This window comes from Protopterus annectens, chromosome 6.part1 (genome assembly GCF_019279795.1).
Source record: "Protopterus annectens isolate FY-2018-M chromosome 6.part1, PAN1.0, whole genome shotgun sequence".
In the NCBI taxonomy this organism is placed as follows: domain Eukaryota; kingdom Metazoa; phylum Chordata; order Ceratodontiformes; family Protopteridae; genus Protopterus; species Protopterus annectens.
Window position 1 is genome coordinate 107406416 of NC_056738.1, and position 21956 is coordinate 107428371.

At 43.1% G+C, this 21956-nt stretch overlaps 1 protein-coding gene across 2 annotated transcripts in view; it reads left to right on the plus strand.

Moving 5' to 3' along the window:
• Nucleotides 1-21956, plus strand: part of ITGA6 (integrin subunit alpha 6) — a 1068325-nt gene that overhangs the window by 822588 nt on the left and 223781 nt on the right. For both annotated transcript variants that reach the window (XM_044075540.1, XM_044075541.1), the window contains exons 22-23: nt 9640-9750; nt 19120-19218. In XM_044075540.1, the coding sequence (XP_043931475.1) occupies nt 9640-9750; nt 19120-19218 (210 nt within the window). The remainder of the gene's footprint in view (nt 1-9639; nt 9751-19119; nt 19219-21956) is intronic.

Here is a 21956-nt window from a genome sequence, read left to right on the forward strand (position 1 = left end):
TGCTTTTCATTACTTTGGCCAAAGGTTTAGCTATATAATGCCGTCAGAACAACCAACGACCAGAATTCATAAAAAGCGCAAGGATAAAGAAAAGGACAGGCATCCAAGGTCCAAAACCGATGATGAAGCCTCTTCTAGGCCAGTCGCCGGTTCGTCGGTGCTCAGTGAGGCGCTTTCACAGCCCCTGACTCCCGCTAACTCAGAGCCACAGGCTGACTCCGACTCCCACGTGGAGACAACTAGGCCTCTGGATACTCAAGGTATTGGCCCTTCGGAAATTAATCCCTCAGATGGGTCCAGAGCCGCTGAGCAGGCATCGGTTTCTGAGGGTGTTTTTCGACCTACATAACTTTACATAAATCCTACTTCGGCATCCAAGACAAAGTCTAAAGCAGTTTTAAAGACAAGGAAACAAGTACAGCATTCTCCAGGGCAGACTTCTATGCCTAAGAAACAGATGCTCAAAATGGCCGAAAACCTAATTACTTTGATCAGGGGTTCCCATCCCCCTCCTGATAAGAGGTCTAGGCAAGATACTGAATATGATTCCTCTGATCAGGTTTCCATTTTCTCTGATTCCTCTTCAAAGCAGGGATATTCTGTTCCTCCCTATGAGGATTCTGATGCTGAAGATTCTATTCCTTCAGCTTCCCCTCCTGAGGATTACTCATTTGGGGAAACCCTGCATGCCATGAGAGAGCATTTCCACTGGGAGAGCCAAGATTATTCAGATTCTAAGAAAAGGCTTAGAGACTTTCTTTTACTACCTCAGCAAAGACCTCTTGAAATTCCTTCTGTTCTAGACATAGTAGATGATGTATTTTCAGAGTCCGGCCTGTCTCCAGACTCTTTACCTCCTGCACCTGTTAAGCCAGACAGATATTACAGGGTTCCAGATTCCCATAAATTTCTATATAAAAATCCTGCTGCGGACCCAGAAACTATCTCACAGGGTCCCAAAGGGGTCAGGGCTGCTACTGCTAAAAACCCTGTCCCCTCAGGTAGAGATTCTAGGGCTCTGGACAGATGGGGGAAAAAAGTCTACACTTCTGCTACCTTGGCTGTAAGGGCTTTAAATTGTCAGTTTCATATGCTCAAATATCAGCAATACTTAATGTCTTTGTTAAAACAAAAAATGTTGACAAATTCTGAATGTTCTGAGAACAAGGATTTGCAGGATTTATTGCCTGCAGCTGAACAAGAGGGAAAACATACTTAGCAATGTGGTTATGATTCATTGGAGGCCTCGTGCAGGGCCACAGTTACAGATTCTGTTATTAGAAGGCATGCTTGGTTAAAGGAACAGAATATGCCTGATCATGTTAAAGCAAAATTATTGGATGCTCTATTACAGCATGATACTTTGTTTGGTGTTAAGGCAGAAGAGGTGTTGAAGTAAATGGAGGATAAAGCTAAATCTATGCAGACAATAAAGGATTTCCTACAGGTACAGCCACCCAGATTTAGCAGGAACTGGCCTTCTAAGAATTGGTCCTTTCCAGTGTCAGACAGGCCACAAAGAGGCAGATTGAGATGCCCTAGAGGCAGGCAACAGCCCCAAGGCTCATACAGGCCCAAACAATGGGATGCTTCTACCTCCAAAAGCGGAGAAGACAAATCACAGCCTTATAGGAAACAGTCCCAATGACTTCTGCCAAGGCCAAGCACTTATCTTTTGGCAGCTCCCTTAGGGGGAAAGCTAGCACTTTTTACACAAAATTGGCATAGGATCACCCAAGACAAATGGGTCTTAAATATAGTCTCTCAGGGCTACAGGTTCCACTTTCACACCCTTCTAAAGGCAAAAGGTATGCCAGACCTGTCACACAATCAGTGGGCAGAGGCACAAAAACAAGTTTCATCTCTCATGGACATGAGGGCTATTCAGCCAGTGCCACAACAAGAGCAGGGACAAGGATTTTACTCAAGACTTTTCTTAGTACCAAGAAAGGACAAAGCCTGGAGACCAATTCTGGACCTGTCTATTCTAAATACTTTTCTGGACGTTCCAAAATTCAAAATGTTGACTCTGCAGCAGCTTCTGCCCATGCTGGGCAAGAAGGCTTGGCTTGTAACTTTGGACCTCAAAGAGGTATATATGCATGTCCCAATCAGACAATCTTACAGAAGATACCTCAGATTCATAGCTGGCTCAATGCACTACCAATTCTCTGCACTGCCCTTTGGCTTATCTACTGCGCCCAGCGTCTTCACAAAATGCCTGGCACCAGTAATTGCATTTTGCAGACAAAGAGGAATTCAGATATTTCCCTACTTGGACGACTGCCTTATTCAAACAGAGACCAAAGACATTCTACTAAAGCATCTGGCATTTGTAAAAAGATTACTAATTTGCCTAGGGTACACAGTAAACAAAAAGAAATCAAAACTAGTACCCTCTCAAGAGATAATATTCCTGGGTGCAAGCTTAAATACAACTGCCCAGATGGTTTATCTCACACCAGACAAACAAAGGCAACTGACTTCTTACTTCAAACACATGGCAACAAAGACCCAGCTATCTGCAAGAAAAATTCTGCAGGCTCTGGGCTACATGGCATCCTGCATTCTTCTAATTCCATATGCAAGACTGCATATGAGGAAACTACAATGGTTTCTAAAAAGTGTTTGGATCAACATTGCCACAGCCTGGAAACATTAATTACTCTCATTCCCTGCCTGCAACAGGAGTTTCGATGGTGGGCACAGGCCTGTCACCACAACAAGGGACAGCCATTCGCTTTACCCACAGCCAGGCAGGCACTAACAACAGATGCATCAGATTATGCCTGGGGGGGCACACATGGCAGGAAAAATGTATTCAGGGCACATGGTCCACAAGCCAAATGCATCTTCATATCAATCAAAAAGAGATGCTAGCTGTACAGAATGCCCTGACAGCCTTCAAGGACCTACTTCATCCAGGACAACTACTGATAAAGATGGGCAATACTACAGTCATGTGGTACATAAACAAGCAAGGAGGCACACATTCCTACCCCCTCTGCAGACAAGCCATGACTTTGTGGAACACAGCATTGACTTATCAAGTACACCTGCAAGCGAAATTCCTGCCAGGAATGATAAATACTTTGGCAGATGAACTAAGCAGAAACCTCATGGATCCTCACGAGTGGAAACTAGATCCACAAATCTTCAGAATGATAACAGGGAAATGGGGATGCCCAGACATAGATCTATTTGCCTCCCCTCACAACTGCCAGCTACAGAGATTCTGCACTCGGACTTATCACGAACAAGCATGGAAAGTGGACGCCCTTTCATTCAGCTGGAAAGCCCTCACAGTATATGCCTTCCCTCCTCTGCCTCTCCTCCCCAAGGTACTCCTAAAAGTCAGACAAGAGAAGCCAAAAATGATTCTGATTGCCCCAGACTGGCCACACCAGCACTGGTACCCAGTCCTAAAGAGCTTATCTCAAAGCCCAGCCAGGACATTACCTCAAATTCCTCATTTGCTGACCCAACAAAACAATCAGATCCTACACAGCCAACTCAGAACCCTAAATCTGGCTGCATGGCGAATAATGTGACCATTCAGAACACACCTCTCTTTAAAGCAGTTATAGGTGTTATTTTGGAGGCCAGAAGACCTAGCACCAGAAAATCTTATGCAGCAAAATGGAAGAGATTTTGTGCTTGGAACCAGGCACGAGGAATTGACACGCTTGTGCCAACCATTCCTCAGATTTTACAATACCTAACTGAGATGCTGGACAAAGGCCTATCCTTCTCATCAATTAAGATCCATGCCTCTGCAATTTCAGCTCATTACAATATGGACCCACCTATTTTTTCTCATCCACTGCTAAAGCAGTATCTCAGAGGGGCCAAAAACATAAGACCTCTAAGGAGAGCTCCAATACCTGCATGGAACCTCAATTTTGTCTTGGAAAAACTCACACTGCCTCCTTTTGAGCCAGCCAATAAATTTAAGATAAAATACTTATCATGGAAAACAGCTCTTCTCCAAGCAATAACTTCAGCAAGAAGAATCTCAGAGTTACATGCACTAATGGCTGTGGAACCTTTGATTATTTTTCCATCCGGACAGGGTTTCTCTAAGGACAAACCCAACATTTATGCTTAAGGTAGTGTCCAGTGTGGCTCTTAACCAAACCATACATTTGCCTACCTTTTATCCAAATCCGCAGAATAGGGGGGAGAGACTTCTGCATTCTTTGGACATTCACAGACAGCTACACTTTTACTTGGACAAAACTAAAGCTTTCAGAAAAACTGAGCAACTCTTAGTGGCATATGCTGCAGGATCACAAGGAAAAGCTATTTCAAAGCAGACCATTTCAAAATGGATAGGCCACTGCATTCGTTTCTGTTATTCACAACATGGCAAATCAGTGCCTAAGGGCATTAGGCCACATTCTACCAGAGCAACAGCCACTTCAGCAGCCTTCCTCAGAGGAGTACCAACCAAGGACATTTTGGAGGCTGCAACCTGGTCTTCAGTGCACACTTTTACCAAGCACTACCACTTACCTCTTTACTCTAAATCCAGAGCAGGCTTTGCCACTGCAGTTCTGCAGGGCCTCATAGCCACTCCTAATTCTATTTAGGTCCAGCCACCCAACCTCAGCTTTGATATTCAACACAAGTGTAATGACTGCAACAGTGAAACATGATGAACATAATACAGTTGTGTACCTACCATAAATGTAGATGTTCGAGTGTATTCACTGTTGCAGTCCAGGTTACCCTCCCACCATCCTCCTTTCATTGCTGGGACTTATCTGTACTTCTCTATTCCATACAACCTATGTGGTGTATTTGCTTGTAGGTGAAGGTTATGTGCATGCTTTTTATGATCAGAAATTTTTTAGCCTACCCTTTTGGGGACACCTGACATCTGGGGCAAGAAAAACTGAAGAAAATGACGTTGGCTGCATCTTTTATACCCCTGGCGCACTGACGTCAGGGAAGAGGCGACAGCAACCGATGGCAGACCAGGACTTTGGAATTCAGGCCGACTGCGGGTAGCCTGCCAGCAGGATAACCCAAGTGTAATGACTGCAACAGTGAATACACTTGAACATCTACATTTATGGTAGGTACACAACTGTACTTTATGGATTCTGTAATTAGGAGGCATGCTTAGTTAAAGGAACAAAACCTGCCTGATCATGTTAAAGTAAAATTACTATATGCACCTTTACAGCATGATACTTTGTTTGGTGTTAAGGCAGAAGAGGTGTTAAAGAAAATGGAGGACAAAGCTAAATCTATGCAAACTGTCAACGATTTTTTACAAGTACAGCCACCTAGGTTTAGTAGACACTGGCGTACAAAAAATTGGTCCTTTCCTGTGTCAGACAGACCTAGCACAAGGTTCTTATAGGCCCAAGCAATGGGGGGCTTCTACCTCCAAAGCTGGAGAAGATAGATCACAAACATACAGAAAACAGTCCCAATGACTTCCCCCTGCCAGCACCAAGCACTTATCTTCTGGCAGCACCCTTAGGGGGAAAATTAGCACTTTTTGCTCAAAATTGGTACATCATAACCCAGGACAAGTGGGTTCTAAACATAGTGTCACAAGGCTACAAGTTCCATTTCCATACTCTGCCAAAGGCAAACGGCTGGCCAGATCTGCCAAAAAATCAATGGGCAGAGGCACAAAAACAAGTCTCATCCCTCATGGACATGGGGGCCATTCAACAAGTACCAGAGCAAGAGCAGGGACAAGGATTTTACTCAAGACTTTGGTACCCAGAAAGGACAAGGCCTGGAGGCCGATACTGGGCCCAATCTATTCTGAACACTTTCCTGGATATTCCGAAATTCAAAATGTTGACTTTGTAGCAGCTTCTGCCCATGCTGTGCAAGAATGCTTGGCTTGTGACTTTAGACCTAAAAGAGGCATACCTGCATGTTCCAATCAGACAATCATGCAGAAGATACCTAAGATCCAAGGCTGGTTCAATGCATTACCAATTCTCTGCACTGCCCTTTGGCTTATCTACTGTGCCCAGGGTCTTTACAAAGTGCCTGGCACCAGTAATTGCTTTCTGCAGACAAAGAGGAATACAAATATATCCTTACTTGGACGACTGTCTCATTCAAGCAGAGAACAAGGACATTCTACTTCAACATCTGGCATTTGTAAAAAGACTTCTAACATGCCTAGGGTACACAGTCAACAAAAAGAAATCAAAACTAGTACCGTCACAATAGATAATATTCCTGGGTGCAAGCTTGAATACAACTGCCCAGATGGTTTATCTCACGCCAGACAAACAAAGGCAACTGACTACTTATTTCAAAATGTTGGCAACAAAGGCCCAGTTATCTGCAAGAAAAATTCTGCAGGCTTTAGGCTTCATGGCCTCCTACATCCTACTAATTCCATATGCAAGACTGTATATGAGGAAACTTCAATGGTACCTAAAAAGTGTTTGGACTCAACATTGCCACAGCCTAGAAACAGTCATTACTCTCATTCCCCTGCCTGCAACAGGAGTTTCGATGGTGGGCAAAGGCTTGTCACCAGAACAAGGGACAGCCATTCACACTACCTCCAGCCAGGCAGACACTAACAACAGATGCATCTGACTATGCCTGGGGAGCCCACATGGCAGGAAGATGCATTCAGGGCACATGGTCCTCAAACCAAATGCATCTACATATAAATCAAAAAGAGATGTTAGCTGTTCAAAATGCACTGACAGCCTTCAAGGACCTACTTCAACCAGAACAACTACTGATAAAGACCGACAACACCATGGTCATGTGGTATATAAACAAGCAGGGGGGCACACATTCTTACCCCCTTTGCAGACTAGCCATGACCTTGTGGGACACAGCTTTGACTTACCAAGTACATCTGCAGGCACAATTCCTGCCAGGAAAGGAAAATACTCTGGCAGACGAACTAAACAGAAACCTCATGGATCCCCATGTGTAGAAGCTGGATCCACAAGTCTTCAGCATGATAGCAATGAAATGGGGATGCCTGGACATAGATCTATTTGCCTCCCCTCTCAATTACCAACTAAAAAGATTCTGCACAAGGACTTATCACAGACAAGCATGGAAAGTGGACGCCCTATCCTTCAGCTGGAAAAACCTATCAGTATATGCCTTTCCTCCACTGCCTCTCCTCCCCAAGGTGCTCCTAAAGGTCAGACAGGAGAAACCAAAGATGATACTAATTGCCCCAGACTGGCCACACCAGTACTGGTATCCAATACTAAGTAACATCTCTATACCCAGCTTGGACCTTACCTCAAATACCTCGACTACTGTCCCAGCAAAACAATCAGATCATGCACAGCCAACTCAGGACATTAAACTTGGCAGCATGGCGGATAATGTAGTCATACAAAAAACACCACTCAGCAAAGCTGTGATGGATGTCATTCTGGAAGTCAGAAGGCCTAGTACTAGAAAATCTTATGCTGTAAAATGGAAGAGATTCTGTACCTGGAACCAGGCACAAGGAACTGATACAGCAGTACCAAATATTCCTCAGATTTTGCAATACTTAACTGAGATGCTGGACAAAGGCCTATCTTTTTCATCAATTAAAATTCATGCCTCTGCCATTTCTGCTCATTACAATACAGAGCCACCACTTTTTTTTCTCACCCTTTATTACCTCAGAGGAACCAAAAATTTAAGGCCCCCAAGGAGACTACCAATACCTGCATGGGACCTCAACTATGTCTTGGAAAAGCTCACACTGCCTCCTTTTGAACCAGCTGCTACTGCTGATATGAAGTTTTTATCTTGGAAAACAGCTCTTCTCTTAGCAATTACTTCTGCAAGATGAGTTTCAGAGCTACAGGCGCTCATGGCTGTGGAACCTTTCATCATTTTTCATCCAGACAGGGTCTCCCTGAGAACAAACCCAACATTTATGCCTAAAGTAGTGTCCGGTGTGGCTCTTAACCAAGCCATCCATCTGCCAACATTTTACCCAAATCCACAGAACAAAGGGGAGAGAATTCTGCATTCTTTGGACATACTTGGCAGCTTAGATTCTACTTGGACAGAACCAAAGCTTTCAGGAAGACAGAGCAATTACTAGTGGCATACGCTGCAGGTTCGCAAGGAAAGCCTATCTCAAAGCAGACTGTTTCTAAGTGGTTAGGTCACTGCATTCATTTCTGCTACTTACTACTTACACCATGGCAAACCAGTGCCTAAGGGCATTAGGCCTCATTCCACGAGAGCTGCAGCCACTTCAGCAGCCTTTCTCAGGGGAGTACCAACCAGAGACATTTTAGAGGCGGCTACTTGGAGTTCAGTGCACACCTTCACAAAGCATTATCATCTGCCACTCTACTCTAAATCCAGGGCAGGCTTTGCCACTGCAGTCCTGCAGGGCCTCGTAGCTTCTCCTACTGCTGTCTAGTTCCAGCCTCCCAACCATAGATTTGGGACTCTATCCAAATGTAATGACTGCAACAGTGAAACATGAAGAACATAGTACAGTTGTGTACACTTACCATAAATGTAGATGTTAGAGTGTATTCACTGTTGCATTCCAGGATGTTCTTCGTCTCACATTCTAGAAGCTGCTACTTGGAGCTCAGTTCATACGTTCACAAAGTATTATCATTGGCCTCTCTTTTCTAAATCCAGGGCAGGCATTGCCACTGCAGTCCTGCAGGGCCTTATAGCTGCTCCTAATGCTGTTTAGTTCCATCCTCCCATCCATAGCTTTGGGATTCTACCCAAATGTAATGACTGCAACAGTGAAACATGAAGAACATAGTACAGTTGTGTACACATCATAAATGTAGATGTTCGAGTGTATTCACTGTTGCAGTCCGGATTACCCACCCACCAGCCCCCTTTCTATACCTTTTCTTTCCTTCTCTATACTCAAAAGCCTTTGTGGTGTATTTGCTTTTAGTTGAAGGTAAATTTTATGTTTCTAAAGTGCATTTATATATTTACAGTTTTATATATATATTTTTGCTCCTCATTTGGGGGGCAAGAAAAACTGATTAAAATGTCGTCGGCTGCATGTTTTATACCCCTGACGACCTGACGTCATGGAAGAGGAGACAGCAACCGACGCAGGACCCAAGACTTTGTTATTCAGGCCGACTGAGGGCAACCTGCCAGCAGATTACCCTAAATGTAATGACTGCAACAGTGAATACACTCGAACATCTACATTTATGGTAAGTGTATACAACTGTACTGTACCTGTAACTTTAGTAATGAACTATTCACATCCAAGCAGCTTTTGCTTATCCTTCCTTGGTTGGTGTTGAAGACCTTCTTGTTTCCAGCATACAAGGTCTAATTTCACTGAGAAGGCAAGAGAGGCAGACATGCAAGCATACACACACACACACACACACACACACACACACACACACACACACACACACACACACACACACACACACACACACACACACACACTCACACACTCACGCACACAAGTATGTTAAAGGACTACATTTCCAAAATATGATCTAGCAGATTTTAAGGGGGACTCTTCAAGTTTAGAAGCAGTATGCTACTCAGCTACTCAGGTCTATATTTCTGAAGTTAGAGCATTATAATTAGGTGGTGCAAACTGCAAAGTTTTATTACACAATTCATTTCTGTTTTTACGTATCAGTAATACTTCTTTTTTCTTCCTAGGACTGTGATGGTATGGCTCGTTGTGTAAACATTCAGTGTCCTTTGAGAGGTTTGGATAGCAATGCAGTTATTTTCCTTCGATCGAGACTTTGGAACGCCACTTTTTTGGAGGTATCTGTATAATTGCGGTATTTTGGAATGCATATGTTTTGTTTTATTTTAGTCCCAGGTCCTTAATCTGAATGTTTGAGTTGATTTCATTCTGAGTCCACTATTGCTTGTGTGGAAATTGATCTGAAAATGTGTCCATTTTTTTTTCATTGCCCAAAGAGATGGGGACATTCAGACCTATCTGAAGATAGATGCTTGTACCCCAAACTAAGGTTACCACCTGTCCCACTTTGCGATGGACAGTCCCTCTTTCGGCAGTTGTGTCCTGCAAAAAAATTGTAAAAATGGCAAATGTCCTGAGATTTTAGGATAAAATTATTTCCTATATTTTACGTAATAGTTGCATAAAACAGTTATTCTGTATCTGAAACACCTAAATGTTATAAGAAACAGAATAAGCAACAAAAATGCTACAAGAATAAGCTTTTATTTAAGCAAAAAGTGAAGTTCTGTCCTTTGTACTGGCCATGGGTGTGTTTCAGCATACCATATCTAACATTTGTACCAAAAATGTCCCACTTTGGGCATTTGAAAAGGTGGCAACCCTACCCCAAACTCTGCACTGTCAGTTTTCCTTTCAGAATAAATGTGTGTATGCCTACTTCGCTTGCCTTTTTTTTTTTTTTTTTTAACAAACATTCTGGGCAGTAACATTGTGGGGTCTGTTTCGCTGAGTTGCAGACTAACAATGCAGTAGCACAGATGTGAATCATATCCTTTCCATCAATCCATAATATATGATGCAACCATATAGTGGTCAATTTTTTATCCTTTGTGTGCAGTCTTATGCCATCTCCCTGTAACTTCTTTAACATGTTAGGTAACTTCTTGAGACCAAGTGGATGTTTGGTATCCATTGCTTCTGTGTGATAATACAAATTAAATAATGATTAGTGTGAACTTCTGTTGTCATCATCACTGCAGCTTCAGATTTCTAAAAGCCTGTGAATTTGATGGCTTCATAATGCTATTGAGTATTTCAAAATAAAAAAAATAGTATTGCTGGTTTTCTGGCATCATTATGGCACTTGTTTTCTCAATTGATATTCAGAAGAGTGCATGTTACATGCAATGCAAATGCCATGTTATTCATCTGTGAATACACTGAATGCATTCTAACTCTAAAATGGGCACAGTCGAAATTAAGGCACAGTGGGCTTCACTAATGGTGATGACAATGTGCTAAGTGCTTTTGGTTAATTAAATATTTACAACACCTTGGATTAAAGGAGCCTTTTCTTCCAGAGCTGAGAAGTCATTCTTAGAATACATTGCTTTAACACCATATAAGGCACTTAAAGCTGCCTAATAGGGAAACTTAATCCACAAAAAAAAACAGGAGCTTTGCTGATGGCCTTCCACCACCTGAGAGCAGTGCTCTAGGACACTACCGGGGGGCAACCCACTATTCTGGCTTCTGCTACTCGAGTTTCACTGTGAGATTGTGTCACTGTTAAGCAGGCTACTGATATCTCCCCATTGGCACTAGTTATTTCATTCTGTATAAATGTTTAATAAAGAAAGAATAACAGACCAGTGAATTACTATGCTAGAAATCCAAACATGTGCACTGATATCTCATGTTTGGGAATAAACACGTTCTGGGAGAGGCTCTGGGAAAAAAAAGAAGTTATATACTCACCATAAAGTTCCATGTGAGTTGTCCATCTTGTCTTCATTTTTTACTTGTGGATTCGGAACTCATCCTCTGTTCCGACTCGGCCGTTTACTAAAGCTTGAGGTCTCCAACCAGCTCATGCCTTACTCCCTTCCCCATGATGCTCTAGGGCATTCCCCAGATCTATATATATCTATCTATATATATATATATATATATATATATGCGTGTGTATACATTATATATATATATATATATATATATATATATATATATGTGTGTGTGTGTGTGTGTGTGTATATGTATATATACATACACACACACATACATACATATACAGAAATCCTCCATAACTTTATAAGCTAAGAAGAGGGTCAGAGACAGTCAGATACAAATCAGAAACGTCTCAATCCTCCAGGAGCTAAAAAAAAAAGATTGGAGCAGGAGGGTGGGAAGTAAGAATGAAGGCAAGATGGACAATTCATATGGAATGTTATGGTGAGTACATAACTTCTTTATGTGAAGTTGTCCTATCTCGCCTTTATTCTTTACTTGTGGGACAGCATCCCTAGCACCATTTTTCTTGGGTGGCTCACAGGAGAACATTTTTCAGAACAGTGGACCCAAAGGAGGCCCTGTCCCTGGAGGCCAAATCCACTTTGTAATGAGTGATAAAGGTATGAGGCATTGCCCATGTTGCTGCCGCGCAAATGTTATTAATTGGTAATCTTGCATGGAAGGCAGAAGAGGTAGAGATAGCTCTTGTAGAATGAGCTCTTATTTTGTCTGGAAGTTGCTTATTCGGTGATTGGTAGGTATATGAGATACAATCTGATAACCATTTGGATAGAGTGGTTTTTGCTACTGAAGCCCCTTTCATGGAGTCTGAAAGACACAAACAATTGATCAGTTCTCCTGAAATCCATTGTGCTATGTAAGTAGAAGCGTAACTGTCTATGTGCATATAGTTGGTGTAACGTACTCTGTCTTATTGCCATACTTGGGGAAAAACTGGTAAGTCTATAGATTCATTTAAGTTTGATTCTGAGCACACTTTTGGTAGAAAGGACAGGTTAGTGTGAAGTGCGACTCTATCAGAATGAAACAGCATATATGGGGACTTGATGGATAATGCCTGTAATTCTAAAACACTCACATTGCCAAAGTGGTTAGGAAGACCTTCTACATTGCCCACCTGATCATGAAGGGATTCACATCCAGATCAGGAGAGGTCATTGTACCCCTGTACTCTTCACTTATCAGACCAATGATTGAGTACAACGCCCCATTCGGAATGTACCTTACCCGACACCTGCAGCAGTTGGAAAGACCCCAAAAGTTCCTCACCAAAAGGATAAAGGGGCTCAAACATATGTCATACGCTGCCCGACTGAAGAAACTCCATCTCTATTCAGTCGCATACTGTCTGCTCAGAGGTGATCTGTGCCTGACATACAAGGCCATGTCCAACCCGGAATTAATGGACATGCTCCACCTCAAAAAATCCAAATCCACCAGAGCCACGAGAGCAAGAGACTTAAACCTCAACACGGATATAAATAGGATGTGCTGGAGGGACAGATTCATCACCCAGAGACTCCCTACACTATGGAACAGAATCCCAGTCCATGTGAGGCAGAGCCCCTCACTGACTCTGTTCAAGAGAAATCTTGACGAGTGGATGGGAGATCGTAGGTTTACCCCGGGAATCATCTCTGTGTCACTGCTGGACAGAGGCACAGCAAACTAATGGGTATAGTATTCTCATCCTAAGGGGTGGTGAAAGCCACACACACTCTGGCTAGGCTTATAAATGCCCTAGGGCAGATAGCCTAGTATGAACCTATGAACCTATGAACCTAAAACCCTTCTAGCCGAAGTAATAGCCACTAAGAAGATAGTCTTGCAGGTTAAGAATTTTAAGTCACAGGATGATGTAGGTTTAAGGGGGGGATTATCTGAGATTATACGAAATTTAGGTTCCATGGAGGTAGAGGTGGCTTAATGGGAGGTCTCAACAGGTTAGTACCTCTCAGGAAAGCTTTACAAAGTCTGTGGGACATACCACTGGGTCCCTCTTCTTCACAGTGAAAATTAGGGATTTCTGCTAACTGTACTAGAATAGTAGCTGCAGCTGCTCCCTTATTGAACAGTTCAGCCAAAAATTCCAGTATTTAAGATATAGATGCTGAAAACAGGTCGACAGGATTTTTTATGGCCCAGAAGTAAAATCTTTTCCATTTGCTGAGGTATAACCTTCTTGTAGAAGCTTTGTGAGAAGAAATCAGGATATGTTGCACTGAAGTAGAAAGGTTAGGTAGCCTGGCTGTATTTGGAACTGGAGGGTTTGAAGAGATGAATGGAGCATTCCCGATGAATGGGTCAGAAGATCTGGCACTGGATCCAGAATCCAAGACACCTCCTGTATATGAGGCTGCAAGAAGGGGAACCAAATTTGAAGAGGCCAGTACGGGGCTATAAGTATTAAGGTCCTTCCCAGTGCACTGGCTTTCAGAAGAACTTTGGGTATCAATGGGAGGGGAAGAAAGGCATAGGAGGAGACCGGGGGCCAATCAAGTAAAAGTGCATCCCTCAGAGATTCCCCCAGAGGGGGAATTAGGGCAAGGTAGCTGCTGCATTTGGTGTTTATGGATGTGACAAAAAGATCGGAGCAAGGCTGGCCCCATTTTCGAAAAATCGTCTCCACTATATCTTGTTTCAGGGACTACTCGTGAGGCATCAGTATTGCTCTGCAGAATTTGTCTGCTATGACGTTGGATTTTCCGGGAATATGTGTTGCTATCAGAAAGCACTGGGAGGAGGTTGCCTACTGCTATACTCTCAGGGCCTCTCGACAACAGGGGTAAGATTTGTTCTTCCTTGTTTGTTTATGTACCATACTACTGACATTGTCCGTCTGTATTGCAACCGTTCCCAGTGGAAGAAAGTCTTGGAATACCTGCATTGCAAAAAGCACCATTCTCATCTCTAGGACATTGTTGTGCAAGTGGGCCTCGTGATCCTGCCAAGTGCCTTGAACTCTTCTTCCCTGATAATGCCCCTCCCCACCCTATCTGGGAAGCATCCGGGGTCACTGTGGCGAGCGGTTGTGGAAGAAAAAAGGGTTGACCTAAGGTTACCTGATCTGAGTGGAGCCACCAACAAAGGTCTCTTTTGCAAGACTGTCAACTTGATGCAATGTGACATCGGAAGCTCCTGCATGGACCACTGAGTGAACAGTAGCCATTGTAAAATTCTCATGTGCATTCTCGTTAGGGGAATGACACTTATTGCTGCTGCCATGGTGCCCAATATTTTTAGAACCATCCTTGCTTGGGTCTTCATTTTGAAAAGAAGTTGTTGAACCTGTATCCGCAGGGCTTGTACTCTGTCTGGTGGAAGCTTTACCATCATTGTTGTCATGCCTAAATCTGTGCCTATAAAAATGATATGTTGAGATGGCAACAAGGCAGATTTTTCATACTTTATTGTGATCCCTACAGGAGAGCAAAGTGCCGGGATGGTGTCTCTTGCCTCTGTTTAGTAGATGCTTGGTGGTGGTGGTTAAGAGTCAGTCATCTAGATATGGTAACACCCGGAATCCTAAACGTCTTAGGTGAGCCGTAACTACTGCCATACATTTGGCGAATACTCAGGGGGCTGTAATGAGGCCAAAGAGCAGAGTTAGAAATTGGTAGTGACTGACTCCCAGCTGAAAGCACAGATGACGTCTGGATGGCCTGTCTATTTTTATGTGGTAGTACGCATCCTGGAGGTCTGTAGAGCACATCCAATTGTCTTTTCCCAGAAAGGGAAGTATCCACTACAGTGTTACCATCTGGAAGTTTGTCTTTTTTACAGATTTGTTCAGTCTGCTGAGATCCAGTATGGGTCTCCAGTCCCCTGTTTTCTTTGGAACCAAAAAGAACCTTGAGTAAGTTCCAGATCCTGTCTGGGCTGCAGGGACCGGTTGGATGACTCTTTTTTTTTCCAGCAACTTCTGTTTTTCTAGGGTTGCTTGTTTCCTGTGACAGGGTGAAACATCTGGAATATTTATTATGCACTTGGCAGGAATAGAAAAGGGTATGGAGTAACGTCTGGATATGATGCTTTGTACCCACTTGTCTTTTATTTTTAGCCAGGCATCTGGGTACAAAGATAATCAACACCCAACTGCCTCCAGAGAGGGACAGACAAGCCTCCTTCCAGGATCGCTGAAAGGGCTTACCAAAGAAGGCTCTCTGTTTCCTTGGTTCTGCGGACCCTCTTTGCCGCGTGACCAGCGTCTTCCATTATTGCTTCCCCCTCTGCCCCTGGGGGGAAGGCTCACCACATGTGTCCTGAAAGACTGTCTGGGATTTTCAAAACCACATCTTTCCTCCCTTTTGACCTTTGGGATAAGGTCTAGAAGGTGTGGAAAAAATGGACTCCGGCAGAGAGAGTCTTTCCTTCCTGCTCACACCTGGTTAGTGTCTCTTTTACTTTAGGCCTGAACAAGGACGAGCCATTGAAGGGGGCATTAACAAAGGATGACTTGAAGGGTTCCGCAAAGTTACACAGGTGCATCCAGGAATGTCTCCTGAGGGCAATTCCTGAACCTGCTGACCTATGCACTCCATTGGCTGCATAAGAGACGAGCCTCATGGATGAGTTAACTACTAAATTTAAGTTGGAGAGCTGGGAGGACACTTTGTCTGATTCCCCTGTAGCTACTGCACCCTGGAGAGCATCTCCCAAGCTCCTTCAGGACATCTGTCTGTAATCTGGTGAACTGAGTAAGGTAATTCAGGGACCTGAGCATGAAGGTCGCTGAAGAAAACATGTGCTTTCTATATCTGTCCATCGTACAAGACTTTGTTTGGAGGATGGACAGAAGTGGAAGTTTCAGACAACTCCTTTTTGGTGGCCGCTGCCACCACCATAGTATCTACTGAGACACCCTTGATAAGAAAGGTCTTATTTTCAGGGGAAGTGATAAATTTGTTTGGCCTCTGGGAACAGGCTCCACTGAATCTGGAGACTCCTGCGCCTTTCGACAAACTAAATCCTTAAGCTTGTCGGAAGGCAGAGACACCCAAGTGGCTGAAGAGCAAGACCCAAAGGCCTTTAGGTAGACAGACTCCTCATCATTAGGGCCGATGGGCTTCCAGCTGCCTCTCTGTTTAAGGATTTCTAGGATGGCTGCAAAGGAGACATCCTCAGAGGGCAACCGTGGGGACCCTTCTGACTCATTGAGGTCTGTGTCTGATGTGACAGACTCCTCTGGGAAGTCCAAATGCTTCCTCTTACATAATCTCTTGAGAAGGACTTCTTTAGAAGGGCATTCTGGAGAGGTTTCGGAAGAGATGGGTTCACCCATTGGCGGATCCTGAGGCCTTGGGTCTCCACGTCTGTGTGGGATTGGTTGTGCCGAGACTGACACTGGTGCTTTCTGGGGAGGAATGACAGGACCTGAGAGTGGAGCTGCTCGTGGGGACAGCAATCTCATCACCTCGAAAGCCCCCCCCCGCCCATGACCCGAGGAAGCCCCTGACTTGGAAGAGCCAGAAGGTCCCCTTGGAGCTATGATGGTTGGCTCCGAAGCTGATGTAGGAGCCGAGCTCACCTCTGCCGAGGCACGGAGAGATAAAGTCAGATCCGATAACTGTCCGATCCGACTATCCCCCCAGACCCGATCGGAGAGCGTCGGCTCCTAGACTCCTCGCGTTCAGATGGCACCGAGGTAGTCGGAGCAGAAGTTGGAGCTGTAGCTCCTATGGCCGGTCTTGGCTCTGACGGTTCCACTACTACTAGGTCTATGTCTTCTGGCTCAGAGGCCCTGATGTGGGTCAGAGGAGGAATCAACAGTGAAGGGGTAGGTCTACTCGGCTCCGAAGCCCACTGGGTCAGTTCCGACAGTAATTTAGCAAGCGATGTTGTACTAAACAGCCAATGCACCACACGATCCACATCCTCATCTGACAAAGGTCCTGGAGGATCGAGAGGAGGGGGCAGACGATACTGAATTCTGTAATAATGGTGACCTCAAGGTTGGAGACGCTGGTTCCAAAACAGTGGACCGGCTCCAACTGTGTAATACCAATGGCTCCAAAGCAGATGGAGCCAAGGTAGATGGTTTATCGGATCTGAAAGCCTTTGGGTCTGATGACTTTTTCAATACTTTTTGAGATGGTCCAGAGTGGTCCGAAGATGATGAAGACCTTTTTGTTGATTTAGGAGGGGAAGAGCTCTTTTGTGGTACACTCTGACCTGCTTCTAAAGTTTCAGAAAAAGACGTTTTTAGAAATCCTTTAAGTATAAGATTATTTCTCCTCTCCAGGGGAACTCTTGAACTGAAGGAGTGGCAGATAGCACACGACTCCTGTACATGCACTGCTCCAAGGCACTATACACATTCAGAATGGTTGTGTTATGGGCATCTTTTGGGAACATTTTAAATTCTTCTTGAACCCAGAAGGCTTTGACTCTCTGACTTGTTTAGACATATCAACAAACTCCAGTCAGAAAACTATTTAACACCAAACACTATACAAATATAACTATAAACTTGTTTTTTTTTTGTTTTTTTTTTTTTAACAGCACACAGGAGGGAAAGAAAAAAACCCTGTAACTTAGTGGGTTAACACACAAGAAACGCTCACTAAATTTAACAAGCTGGTTTTAAGATAAAGCACACAACACACCCAGAGCTGTAGAAATACTGGCCCTCTAAGTAAAACGGACCGAGTAGCTTTGTAATCAAACAAGGTAAAACTCTTTGAACTAACACACACCTCTAAGCTAAACTAACACTAATAATGGCAATAACTATGCAAATAACAGTGATAGCCCACAATAAGGAGTAGGGGTAGGGGTGAACTGTAGGTCTTAAACTAAAACAATGGCCCCAGAAAAGAAAAGGAATGTTTCAGACACAGTCTAAGCTGTGATTAGATTACCTAAAGTACTCACACACAGTTTTTAGAAATTACAAGCCTAATGCTTAGAGAAAAAAGAAGAAAAACCAAAACTAGCCAGAGCCAGTTGAGGAATGCTCTATCTTTTCAGTGGCAAATGAGATCTGGGGAATGTGCTAGAGCATCATGGGATAGGGAGTAAGCCACAAGCTAGTTGGAGACCTCAAGCTTTAGTAAACGGCCAAGTTGGAACAGAGGATCAGTTCCGAACCCATAAGTAAAGAATGAAGGAGAGATAGGACAACTTCATATCAAATATTCCAAAAGACTACTTTGTCTGCCATCTATGTAGATTGTTGGTTTAATTGACAGAATGCTGATTGCTAATGGTCTGGTGATCATGCTGTACAGACACAGAATGTGAAATGTGCTAGTAATTCAGACTGGTGTGTACCTTTGTAAGTCTTGTATATGTTAATATACCTGTAAAACAGCTGGAGAATACTACGTGAAAAATGTAGAAGGGTGAAAGAGATTAAGGTCTTTCCTTACAGTTTCAAAGGCAGACTTTTATGGCAAATTGTCTTATGGGCCATACTGGTAGCTTGTTAGTAGTAACTGCAGTAAACTTTGATTTATTTACTGTCAGTTTATCTGTTTTAAACAGTGCAAGTCTCCTATTCCTGCAACAAAACGTGAGTGAATTTTTAAAGCATGGAGTTCTTGTTCTTAACCAAACACAGTATTGTACTGTTATCTAGATATTGATACACTGCAGTGCATTAAATAATCCTGCATTAATTTAAAATAAATGCTACTTTTGTGTAACAGATTAATTGTTTTATGGTCAAACAGGAATATGCAAAGTTGAACTACCTTGATGTTATTGTTAAGGCATCCATCAATATCGTGTCTAATACCACAAATATTGGTGTTGCAGATGCTGCTACCCAGGTCAGTACAACTTATCTTTCACAAACATCTATGTAAAATAATTTTGCTATTTTGGAAAGTTTTGATTAGCTTAAATTGCATTGCTGTTTGAATAGTCAGACATACTAAGACCATTACAAGGCTGGTGTGACACTTTGGGGTTGTATCCAGCATACAAGATAGAAGTCAGCAGTGACAGTGATGAAGGACCAGATTAGCTGTGACTGTGCACAGTACAATGGAGTGAAGGGGAGGGGTAAAAAGCACTACCGAGTTTAACCCTTGCCATTAGTGAAGACATAAAAAACATTTGGGTGTTGCCCATTTCCCGAAACAGTCATTTCCAATGACAAGCATCAACTTATTTCTGTCTGTCACATACATTCCCTCAAAAATCAAGACTGTAGTATTAACAGAATTCTGCATGCTATTGTTTACTTTCACATCTCATTCATTACAGACTAATCTCAGTAACTGTCAGCTTGAATCTAACCAGTGCATTGCCAAATTTTCCGCAAAGTTAGGGATTTACAATGTACTTAGGGGACCCAGCACACAGTTGCTCCATGTTCTATCCAGTACCATCCTAGTGCAGATAGGTACTACAGGTCAGCATTTTGCACTTTGCTGAAGTTATGTAAGTGTGTTGCTGCCATATTGCTGAATCATTTATTGTATTTCTGTACTTTATCATTGTAAAGTGCCACAGTATTTCACCTGTCTGATTTTCTGCACTGTAGCCGTCTTGTTCAAGGAAATGTTTGCTAGTTAATTTGTTGTCTGCTCATTGGTTTTTGCATTTTCAGCTCATCCTTGCATGAATTTTACATTAAGAAAGGATAGGTATGCACTCTAATACTAGTAGAGGGTAGTCTGGTCTATTCTGAGCTTGGGAATCACAGAGGAAGGTTTTACTTTTATTTTAGAGATTGGCCAATGGGCTATTTTGTCTGCTTAGTCAGTCTCTTTGCCTGTATAGGGTTGTCATGTTTGTGCGAACCTGCTCATTGCCTAGTGGCAGCTGGCAGTGCCCTGTACAAATATAAGTGCTTGGAATCTGAATTTCCTGATGAAAAACACCCATAAGAGTTCCCGAAAACATGGTTGCCGGACAAGCACTGAGTGTGTGCAAAGGAGAGCATTACTCTGTGAGACAAGACTGAGTTTTCACACAACTAATTTCCAGGCAAATCTTTTATATAGTTTTACTTCCCCTGTGCATTGGTTATATATAAGGGGAGCATAAAAAACAAGTCTGCCACTAATCACAGCCTTATTTAAATACACTTTTGGTAGTATTCCCACTGAAGTCCACTATGTAAATTCCCAAAACTATGAATCCTGACTTTCCTTCTCTTTTGTCAGCTTGATAGACTTGGGCATCCTAAGATAATGTAGAAACTGTCTTATGTTCTTTGAGAACCACTTAATTCTTGAAAAATCTGGTACAGTATGTGAGAGATGTAACTATACACGGTCTCTGAAAGCAGTGCTCTCACATAAAAACACTACAACTACCAAACAGTTTGTAAGAAACACGCAACACCACATATCACTTGCTACACACACCTCAGGACAAACATATAGACCCATATATGCTGAGGTCCTTAAAGTAAGTTTTGCAAACATGGAAAGACTCCCAAATGCAGAAATTATTATAACTACTCTCGTGAACCTCAAAAACACACTACTGCAGTTATGCTAACCAAGACACATTCAGCCTCAACTCAGTGTCTCAACATCTAAGCCCATAATGTAGACAACCTCGCAATTCAGTATCATTGTCGTAGGAGACTCCATTGTGAGACACACAGATGTCTGGTTCACCAGGTTGAGCAAAGAAAGAGTTGCTGTCATTTTGCCTTCAGAGACCATGGTTTGCCACATCATGCATGCACTCAGGTCATCAAACCACAAGGTACAGTATGACTCAGTCATAGTCCACATGGGTGTAAATTACCCGAGAATTACCTTCTTGGCTATATGAAGAGAGACATGATGGAGCTCTCAGACTGTGTCCAGGCTGGTATGAGCCTAATATTGAGCAATATTCTGCTTTCTCCAAGCATGATACTACATTATGAACAGAAGATAATTGACTTAGTTTTTGGTACCATTCAAATGGGATACAGTATTTTGTCAGCCTCTGAGGATGAGGTTGACAGACCATGCTCTTTACCAGAAATGGTCTGCACCTGTCCTCTCTAGGCTTCCAAATACTGAGTACTACTTTGTCTACCCCTAAATGCCTTTTTTAAGCATTGGCAACCTGATAAACCATCCAACTTAGCTAAACAAGCTCCTGATAATCTAAATGTGATATTGCTCAATGCCAGGAGTCTAGACAAAAAAGCTCCACTCCTGCAAGCTCTCTTCATCTTGACGAATATAGACATCTGTGCAGTTACTGAGACATGGTTTAAAGTAGCAGCGCGCACCCCGGCAGTGCAGAACTATAATGCCTTCCACACATTTAGACCTGCTAGTGCCCAAAAAGTGACAAAAGGTGGAGGTGTCTCAACTTACATAAAAAAACAGTGACACCTCAAGGTTAGTCAAGCAGTGTGAGACCATTGAACGCCTCCATGTACAACTCACCATAAGCAAAGTCCCATTTCATATCCTTGTGAGATACAGGATCTTGCTATGACCCAAGACACCCACACCACTCACTTAAATGAACTGGAGTCACTATCCAACACCATATTTATGAGCGACTTCCAACTACCCTTCTATAAACTGGGAAACATACATGATTC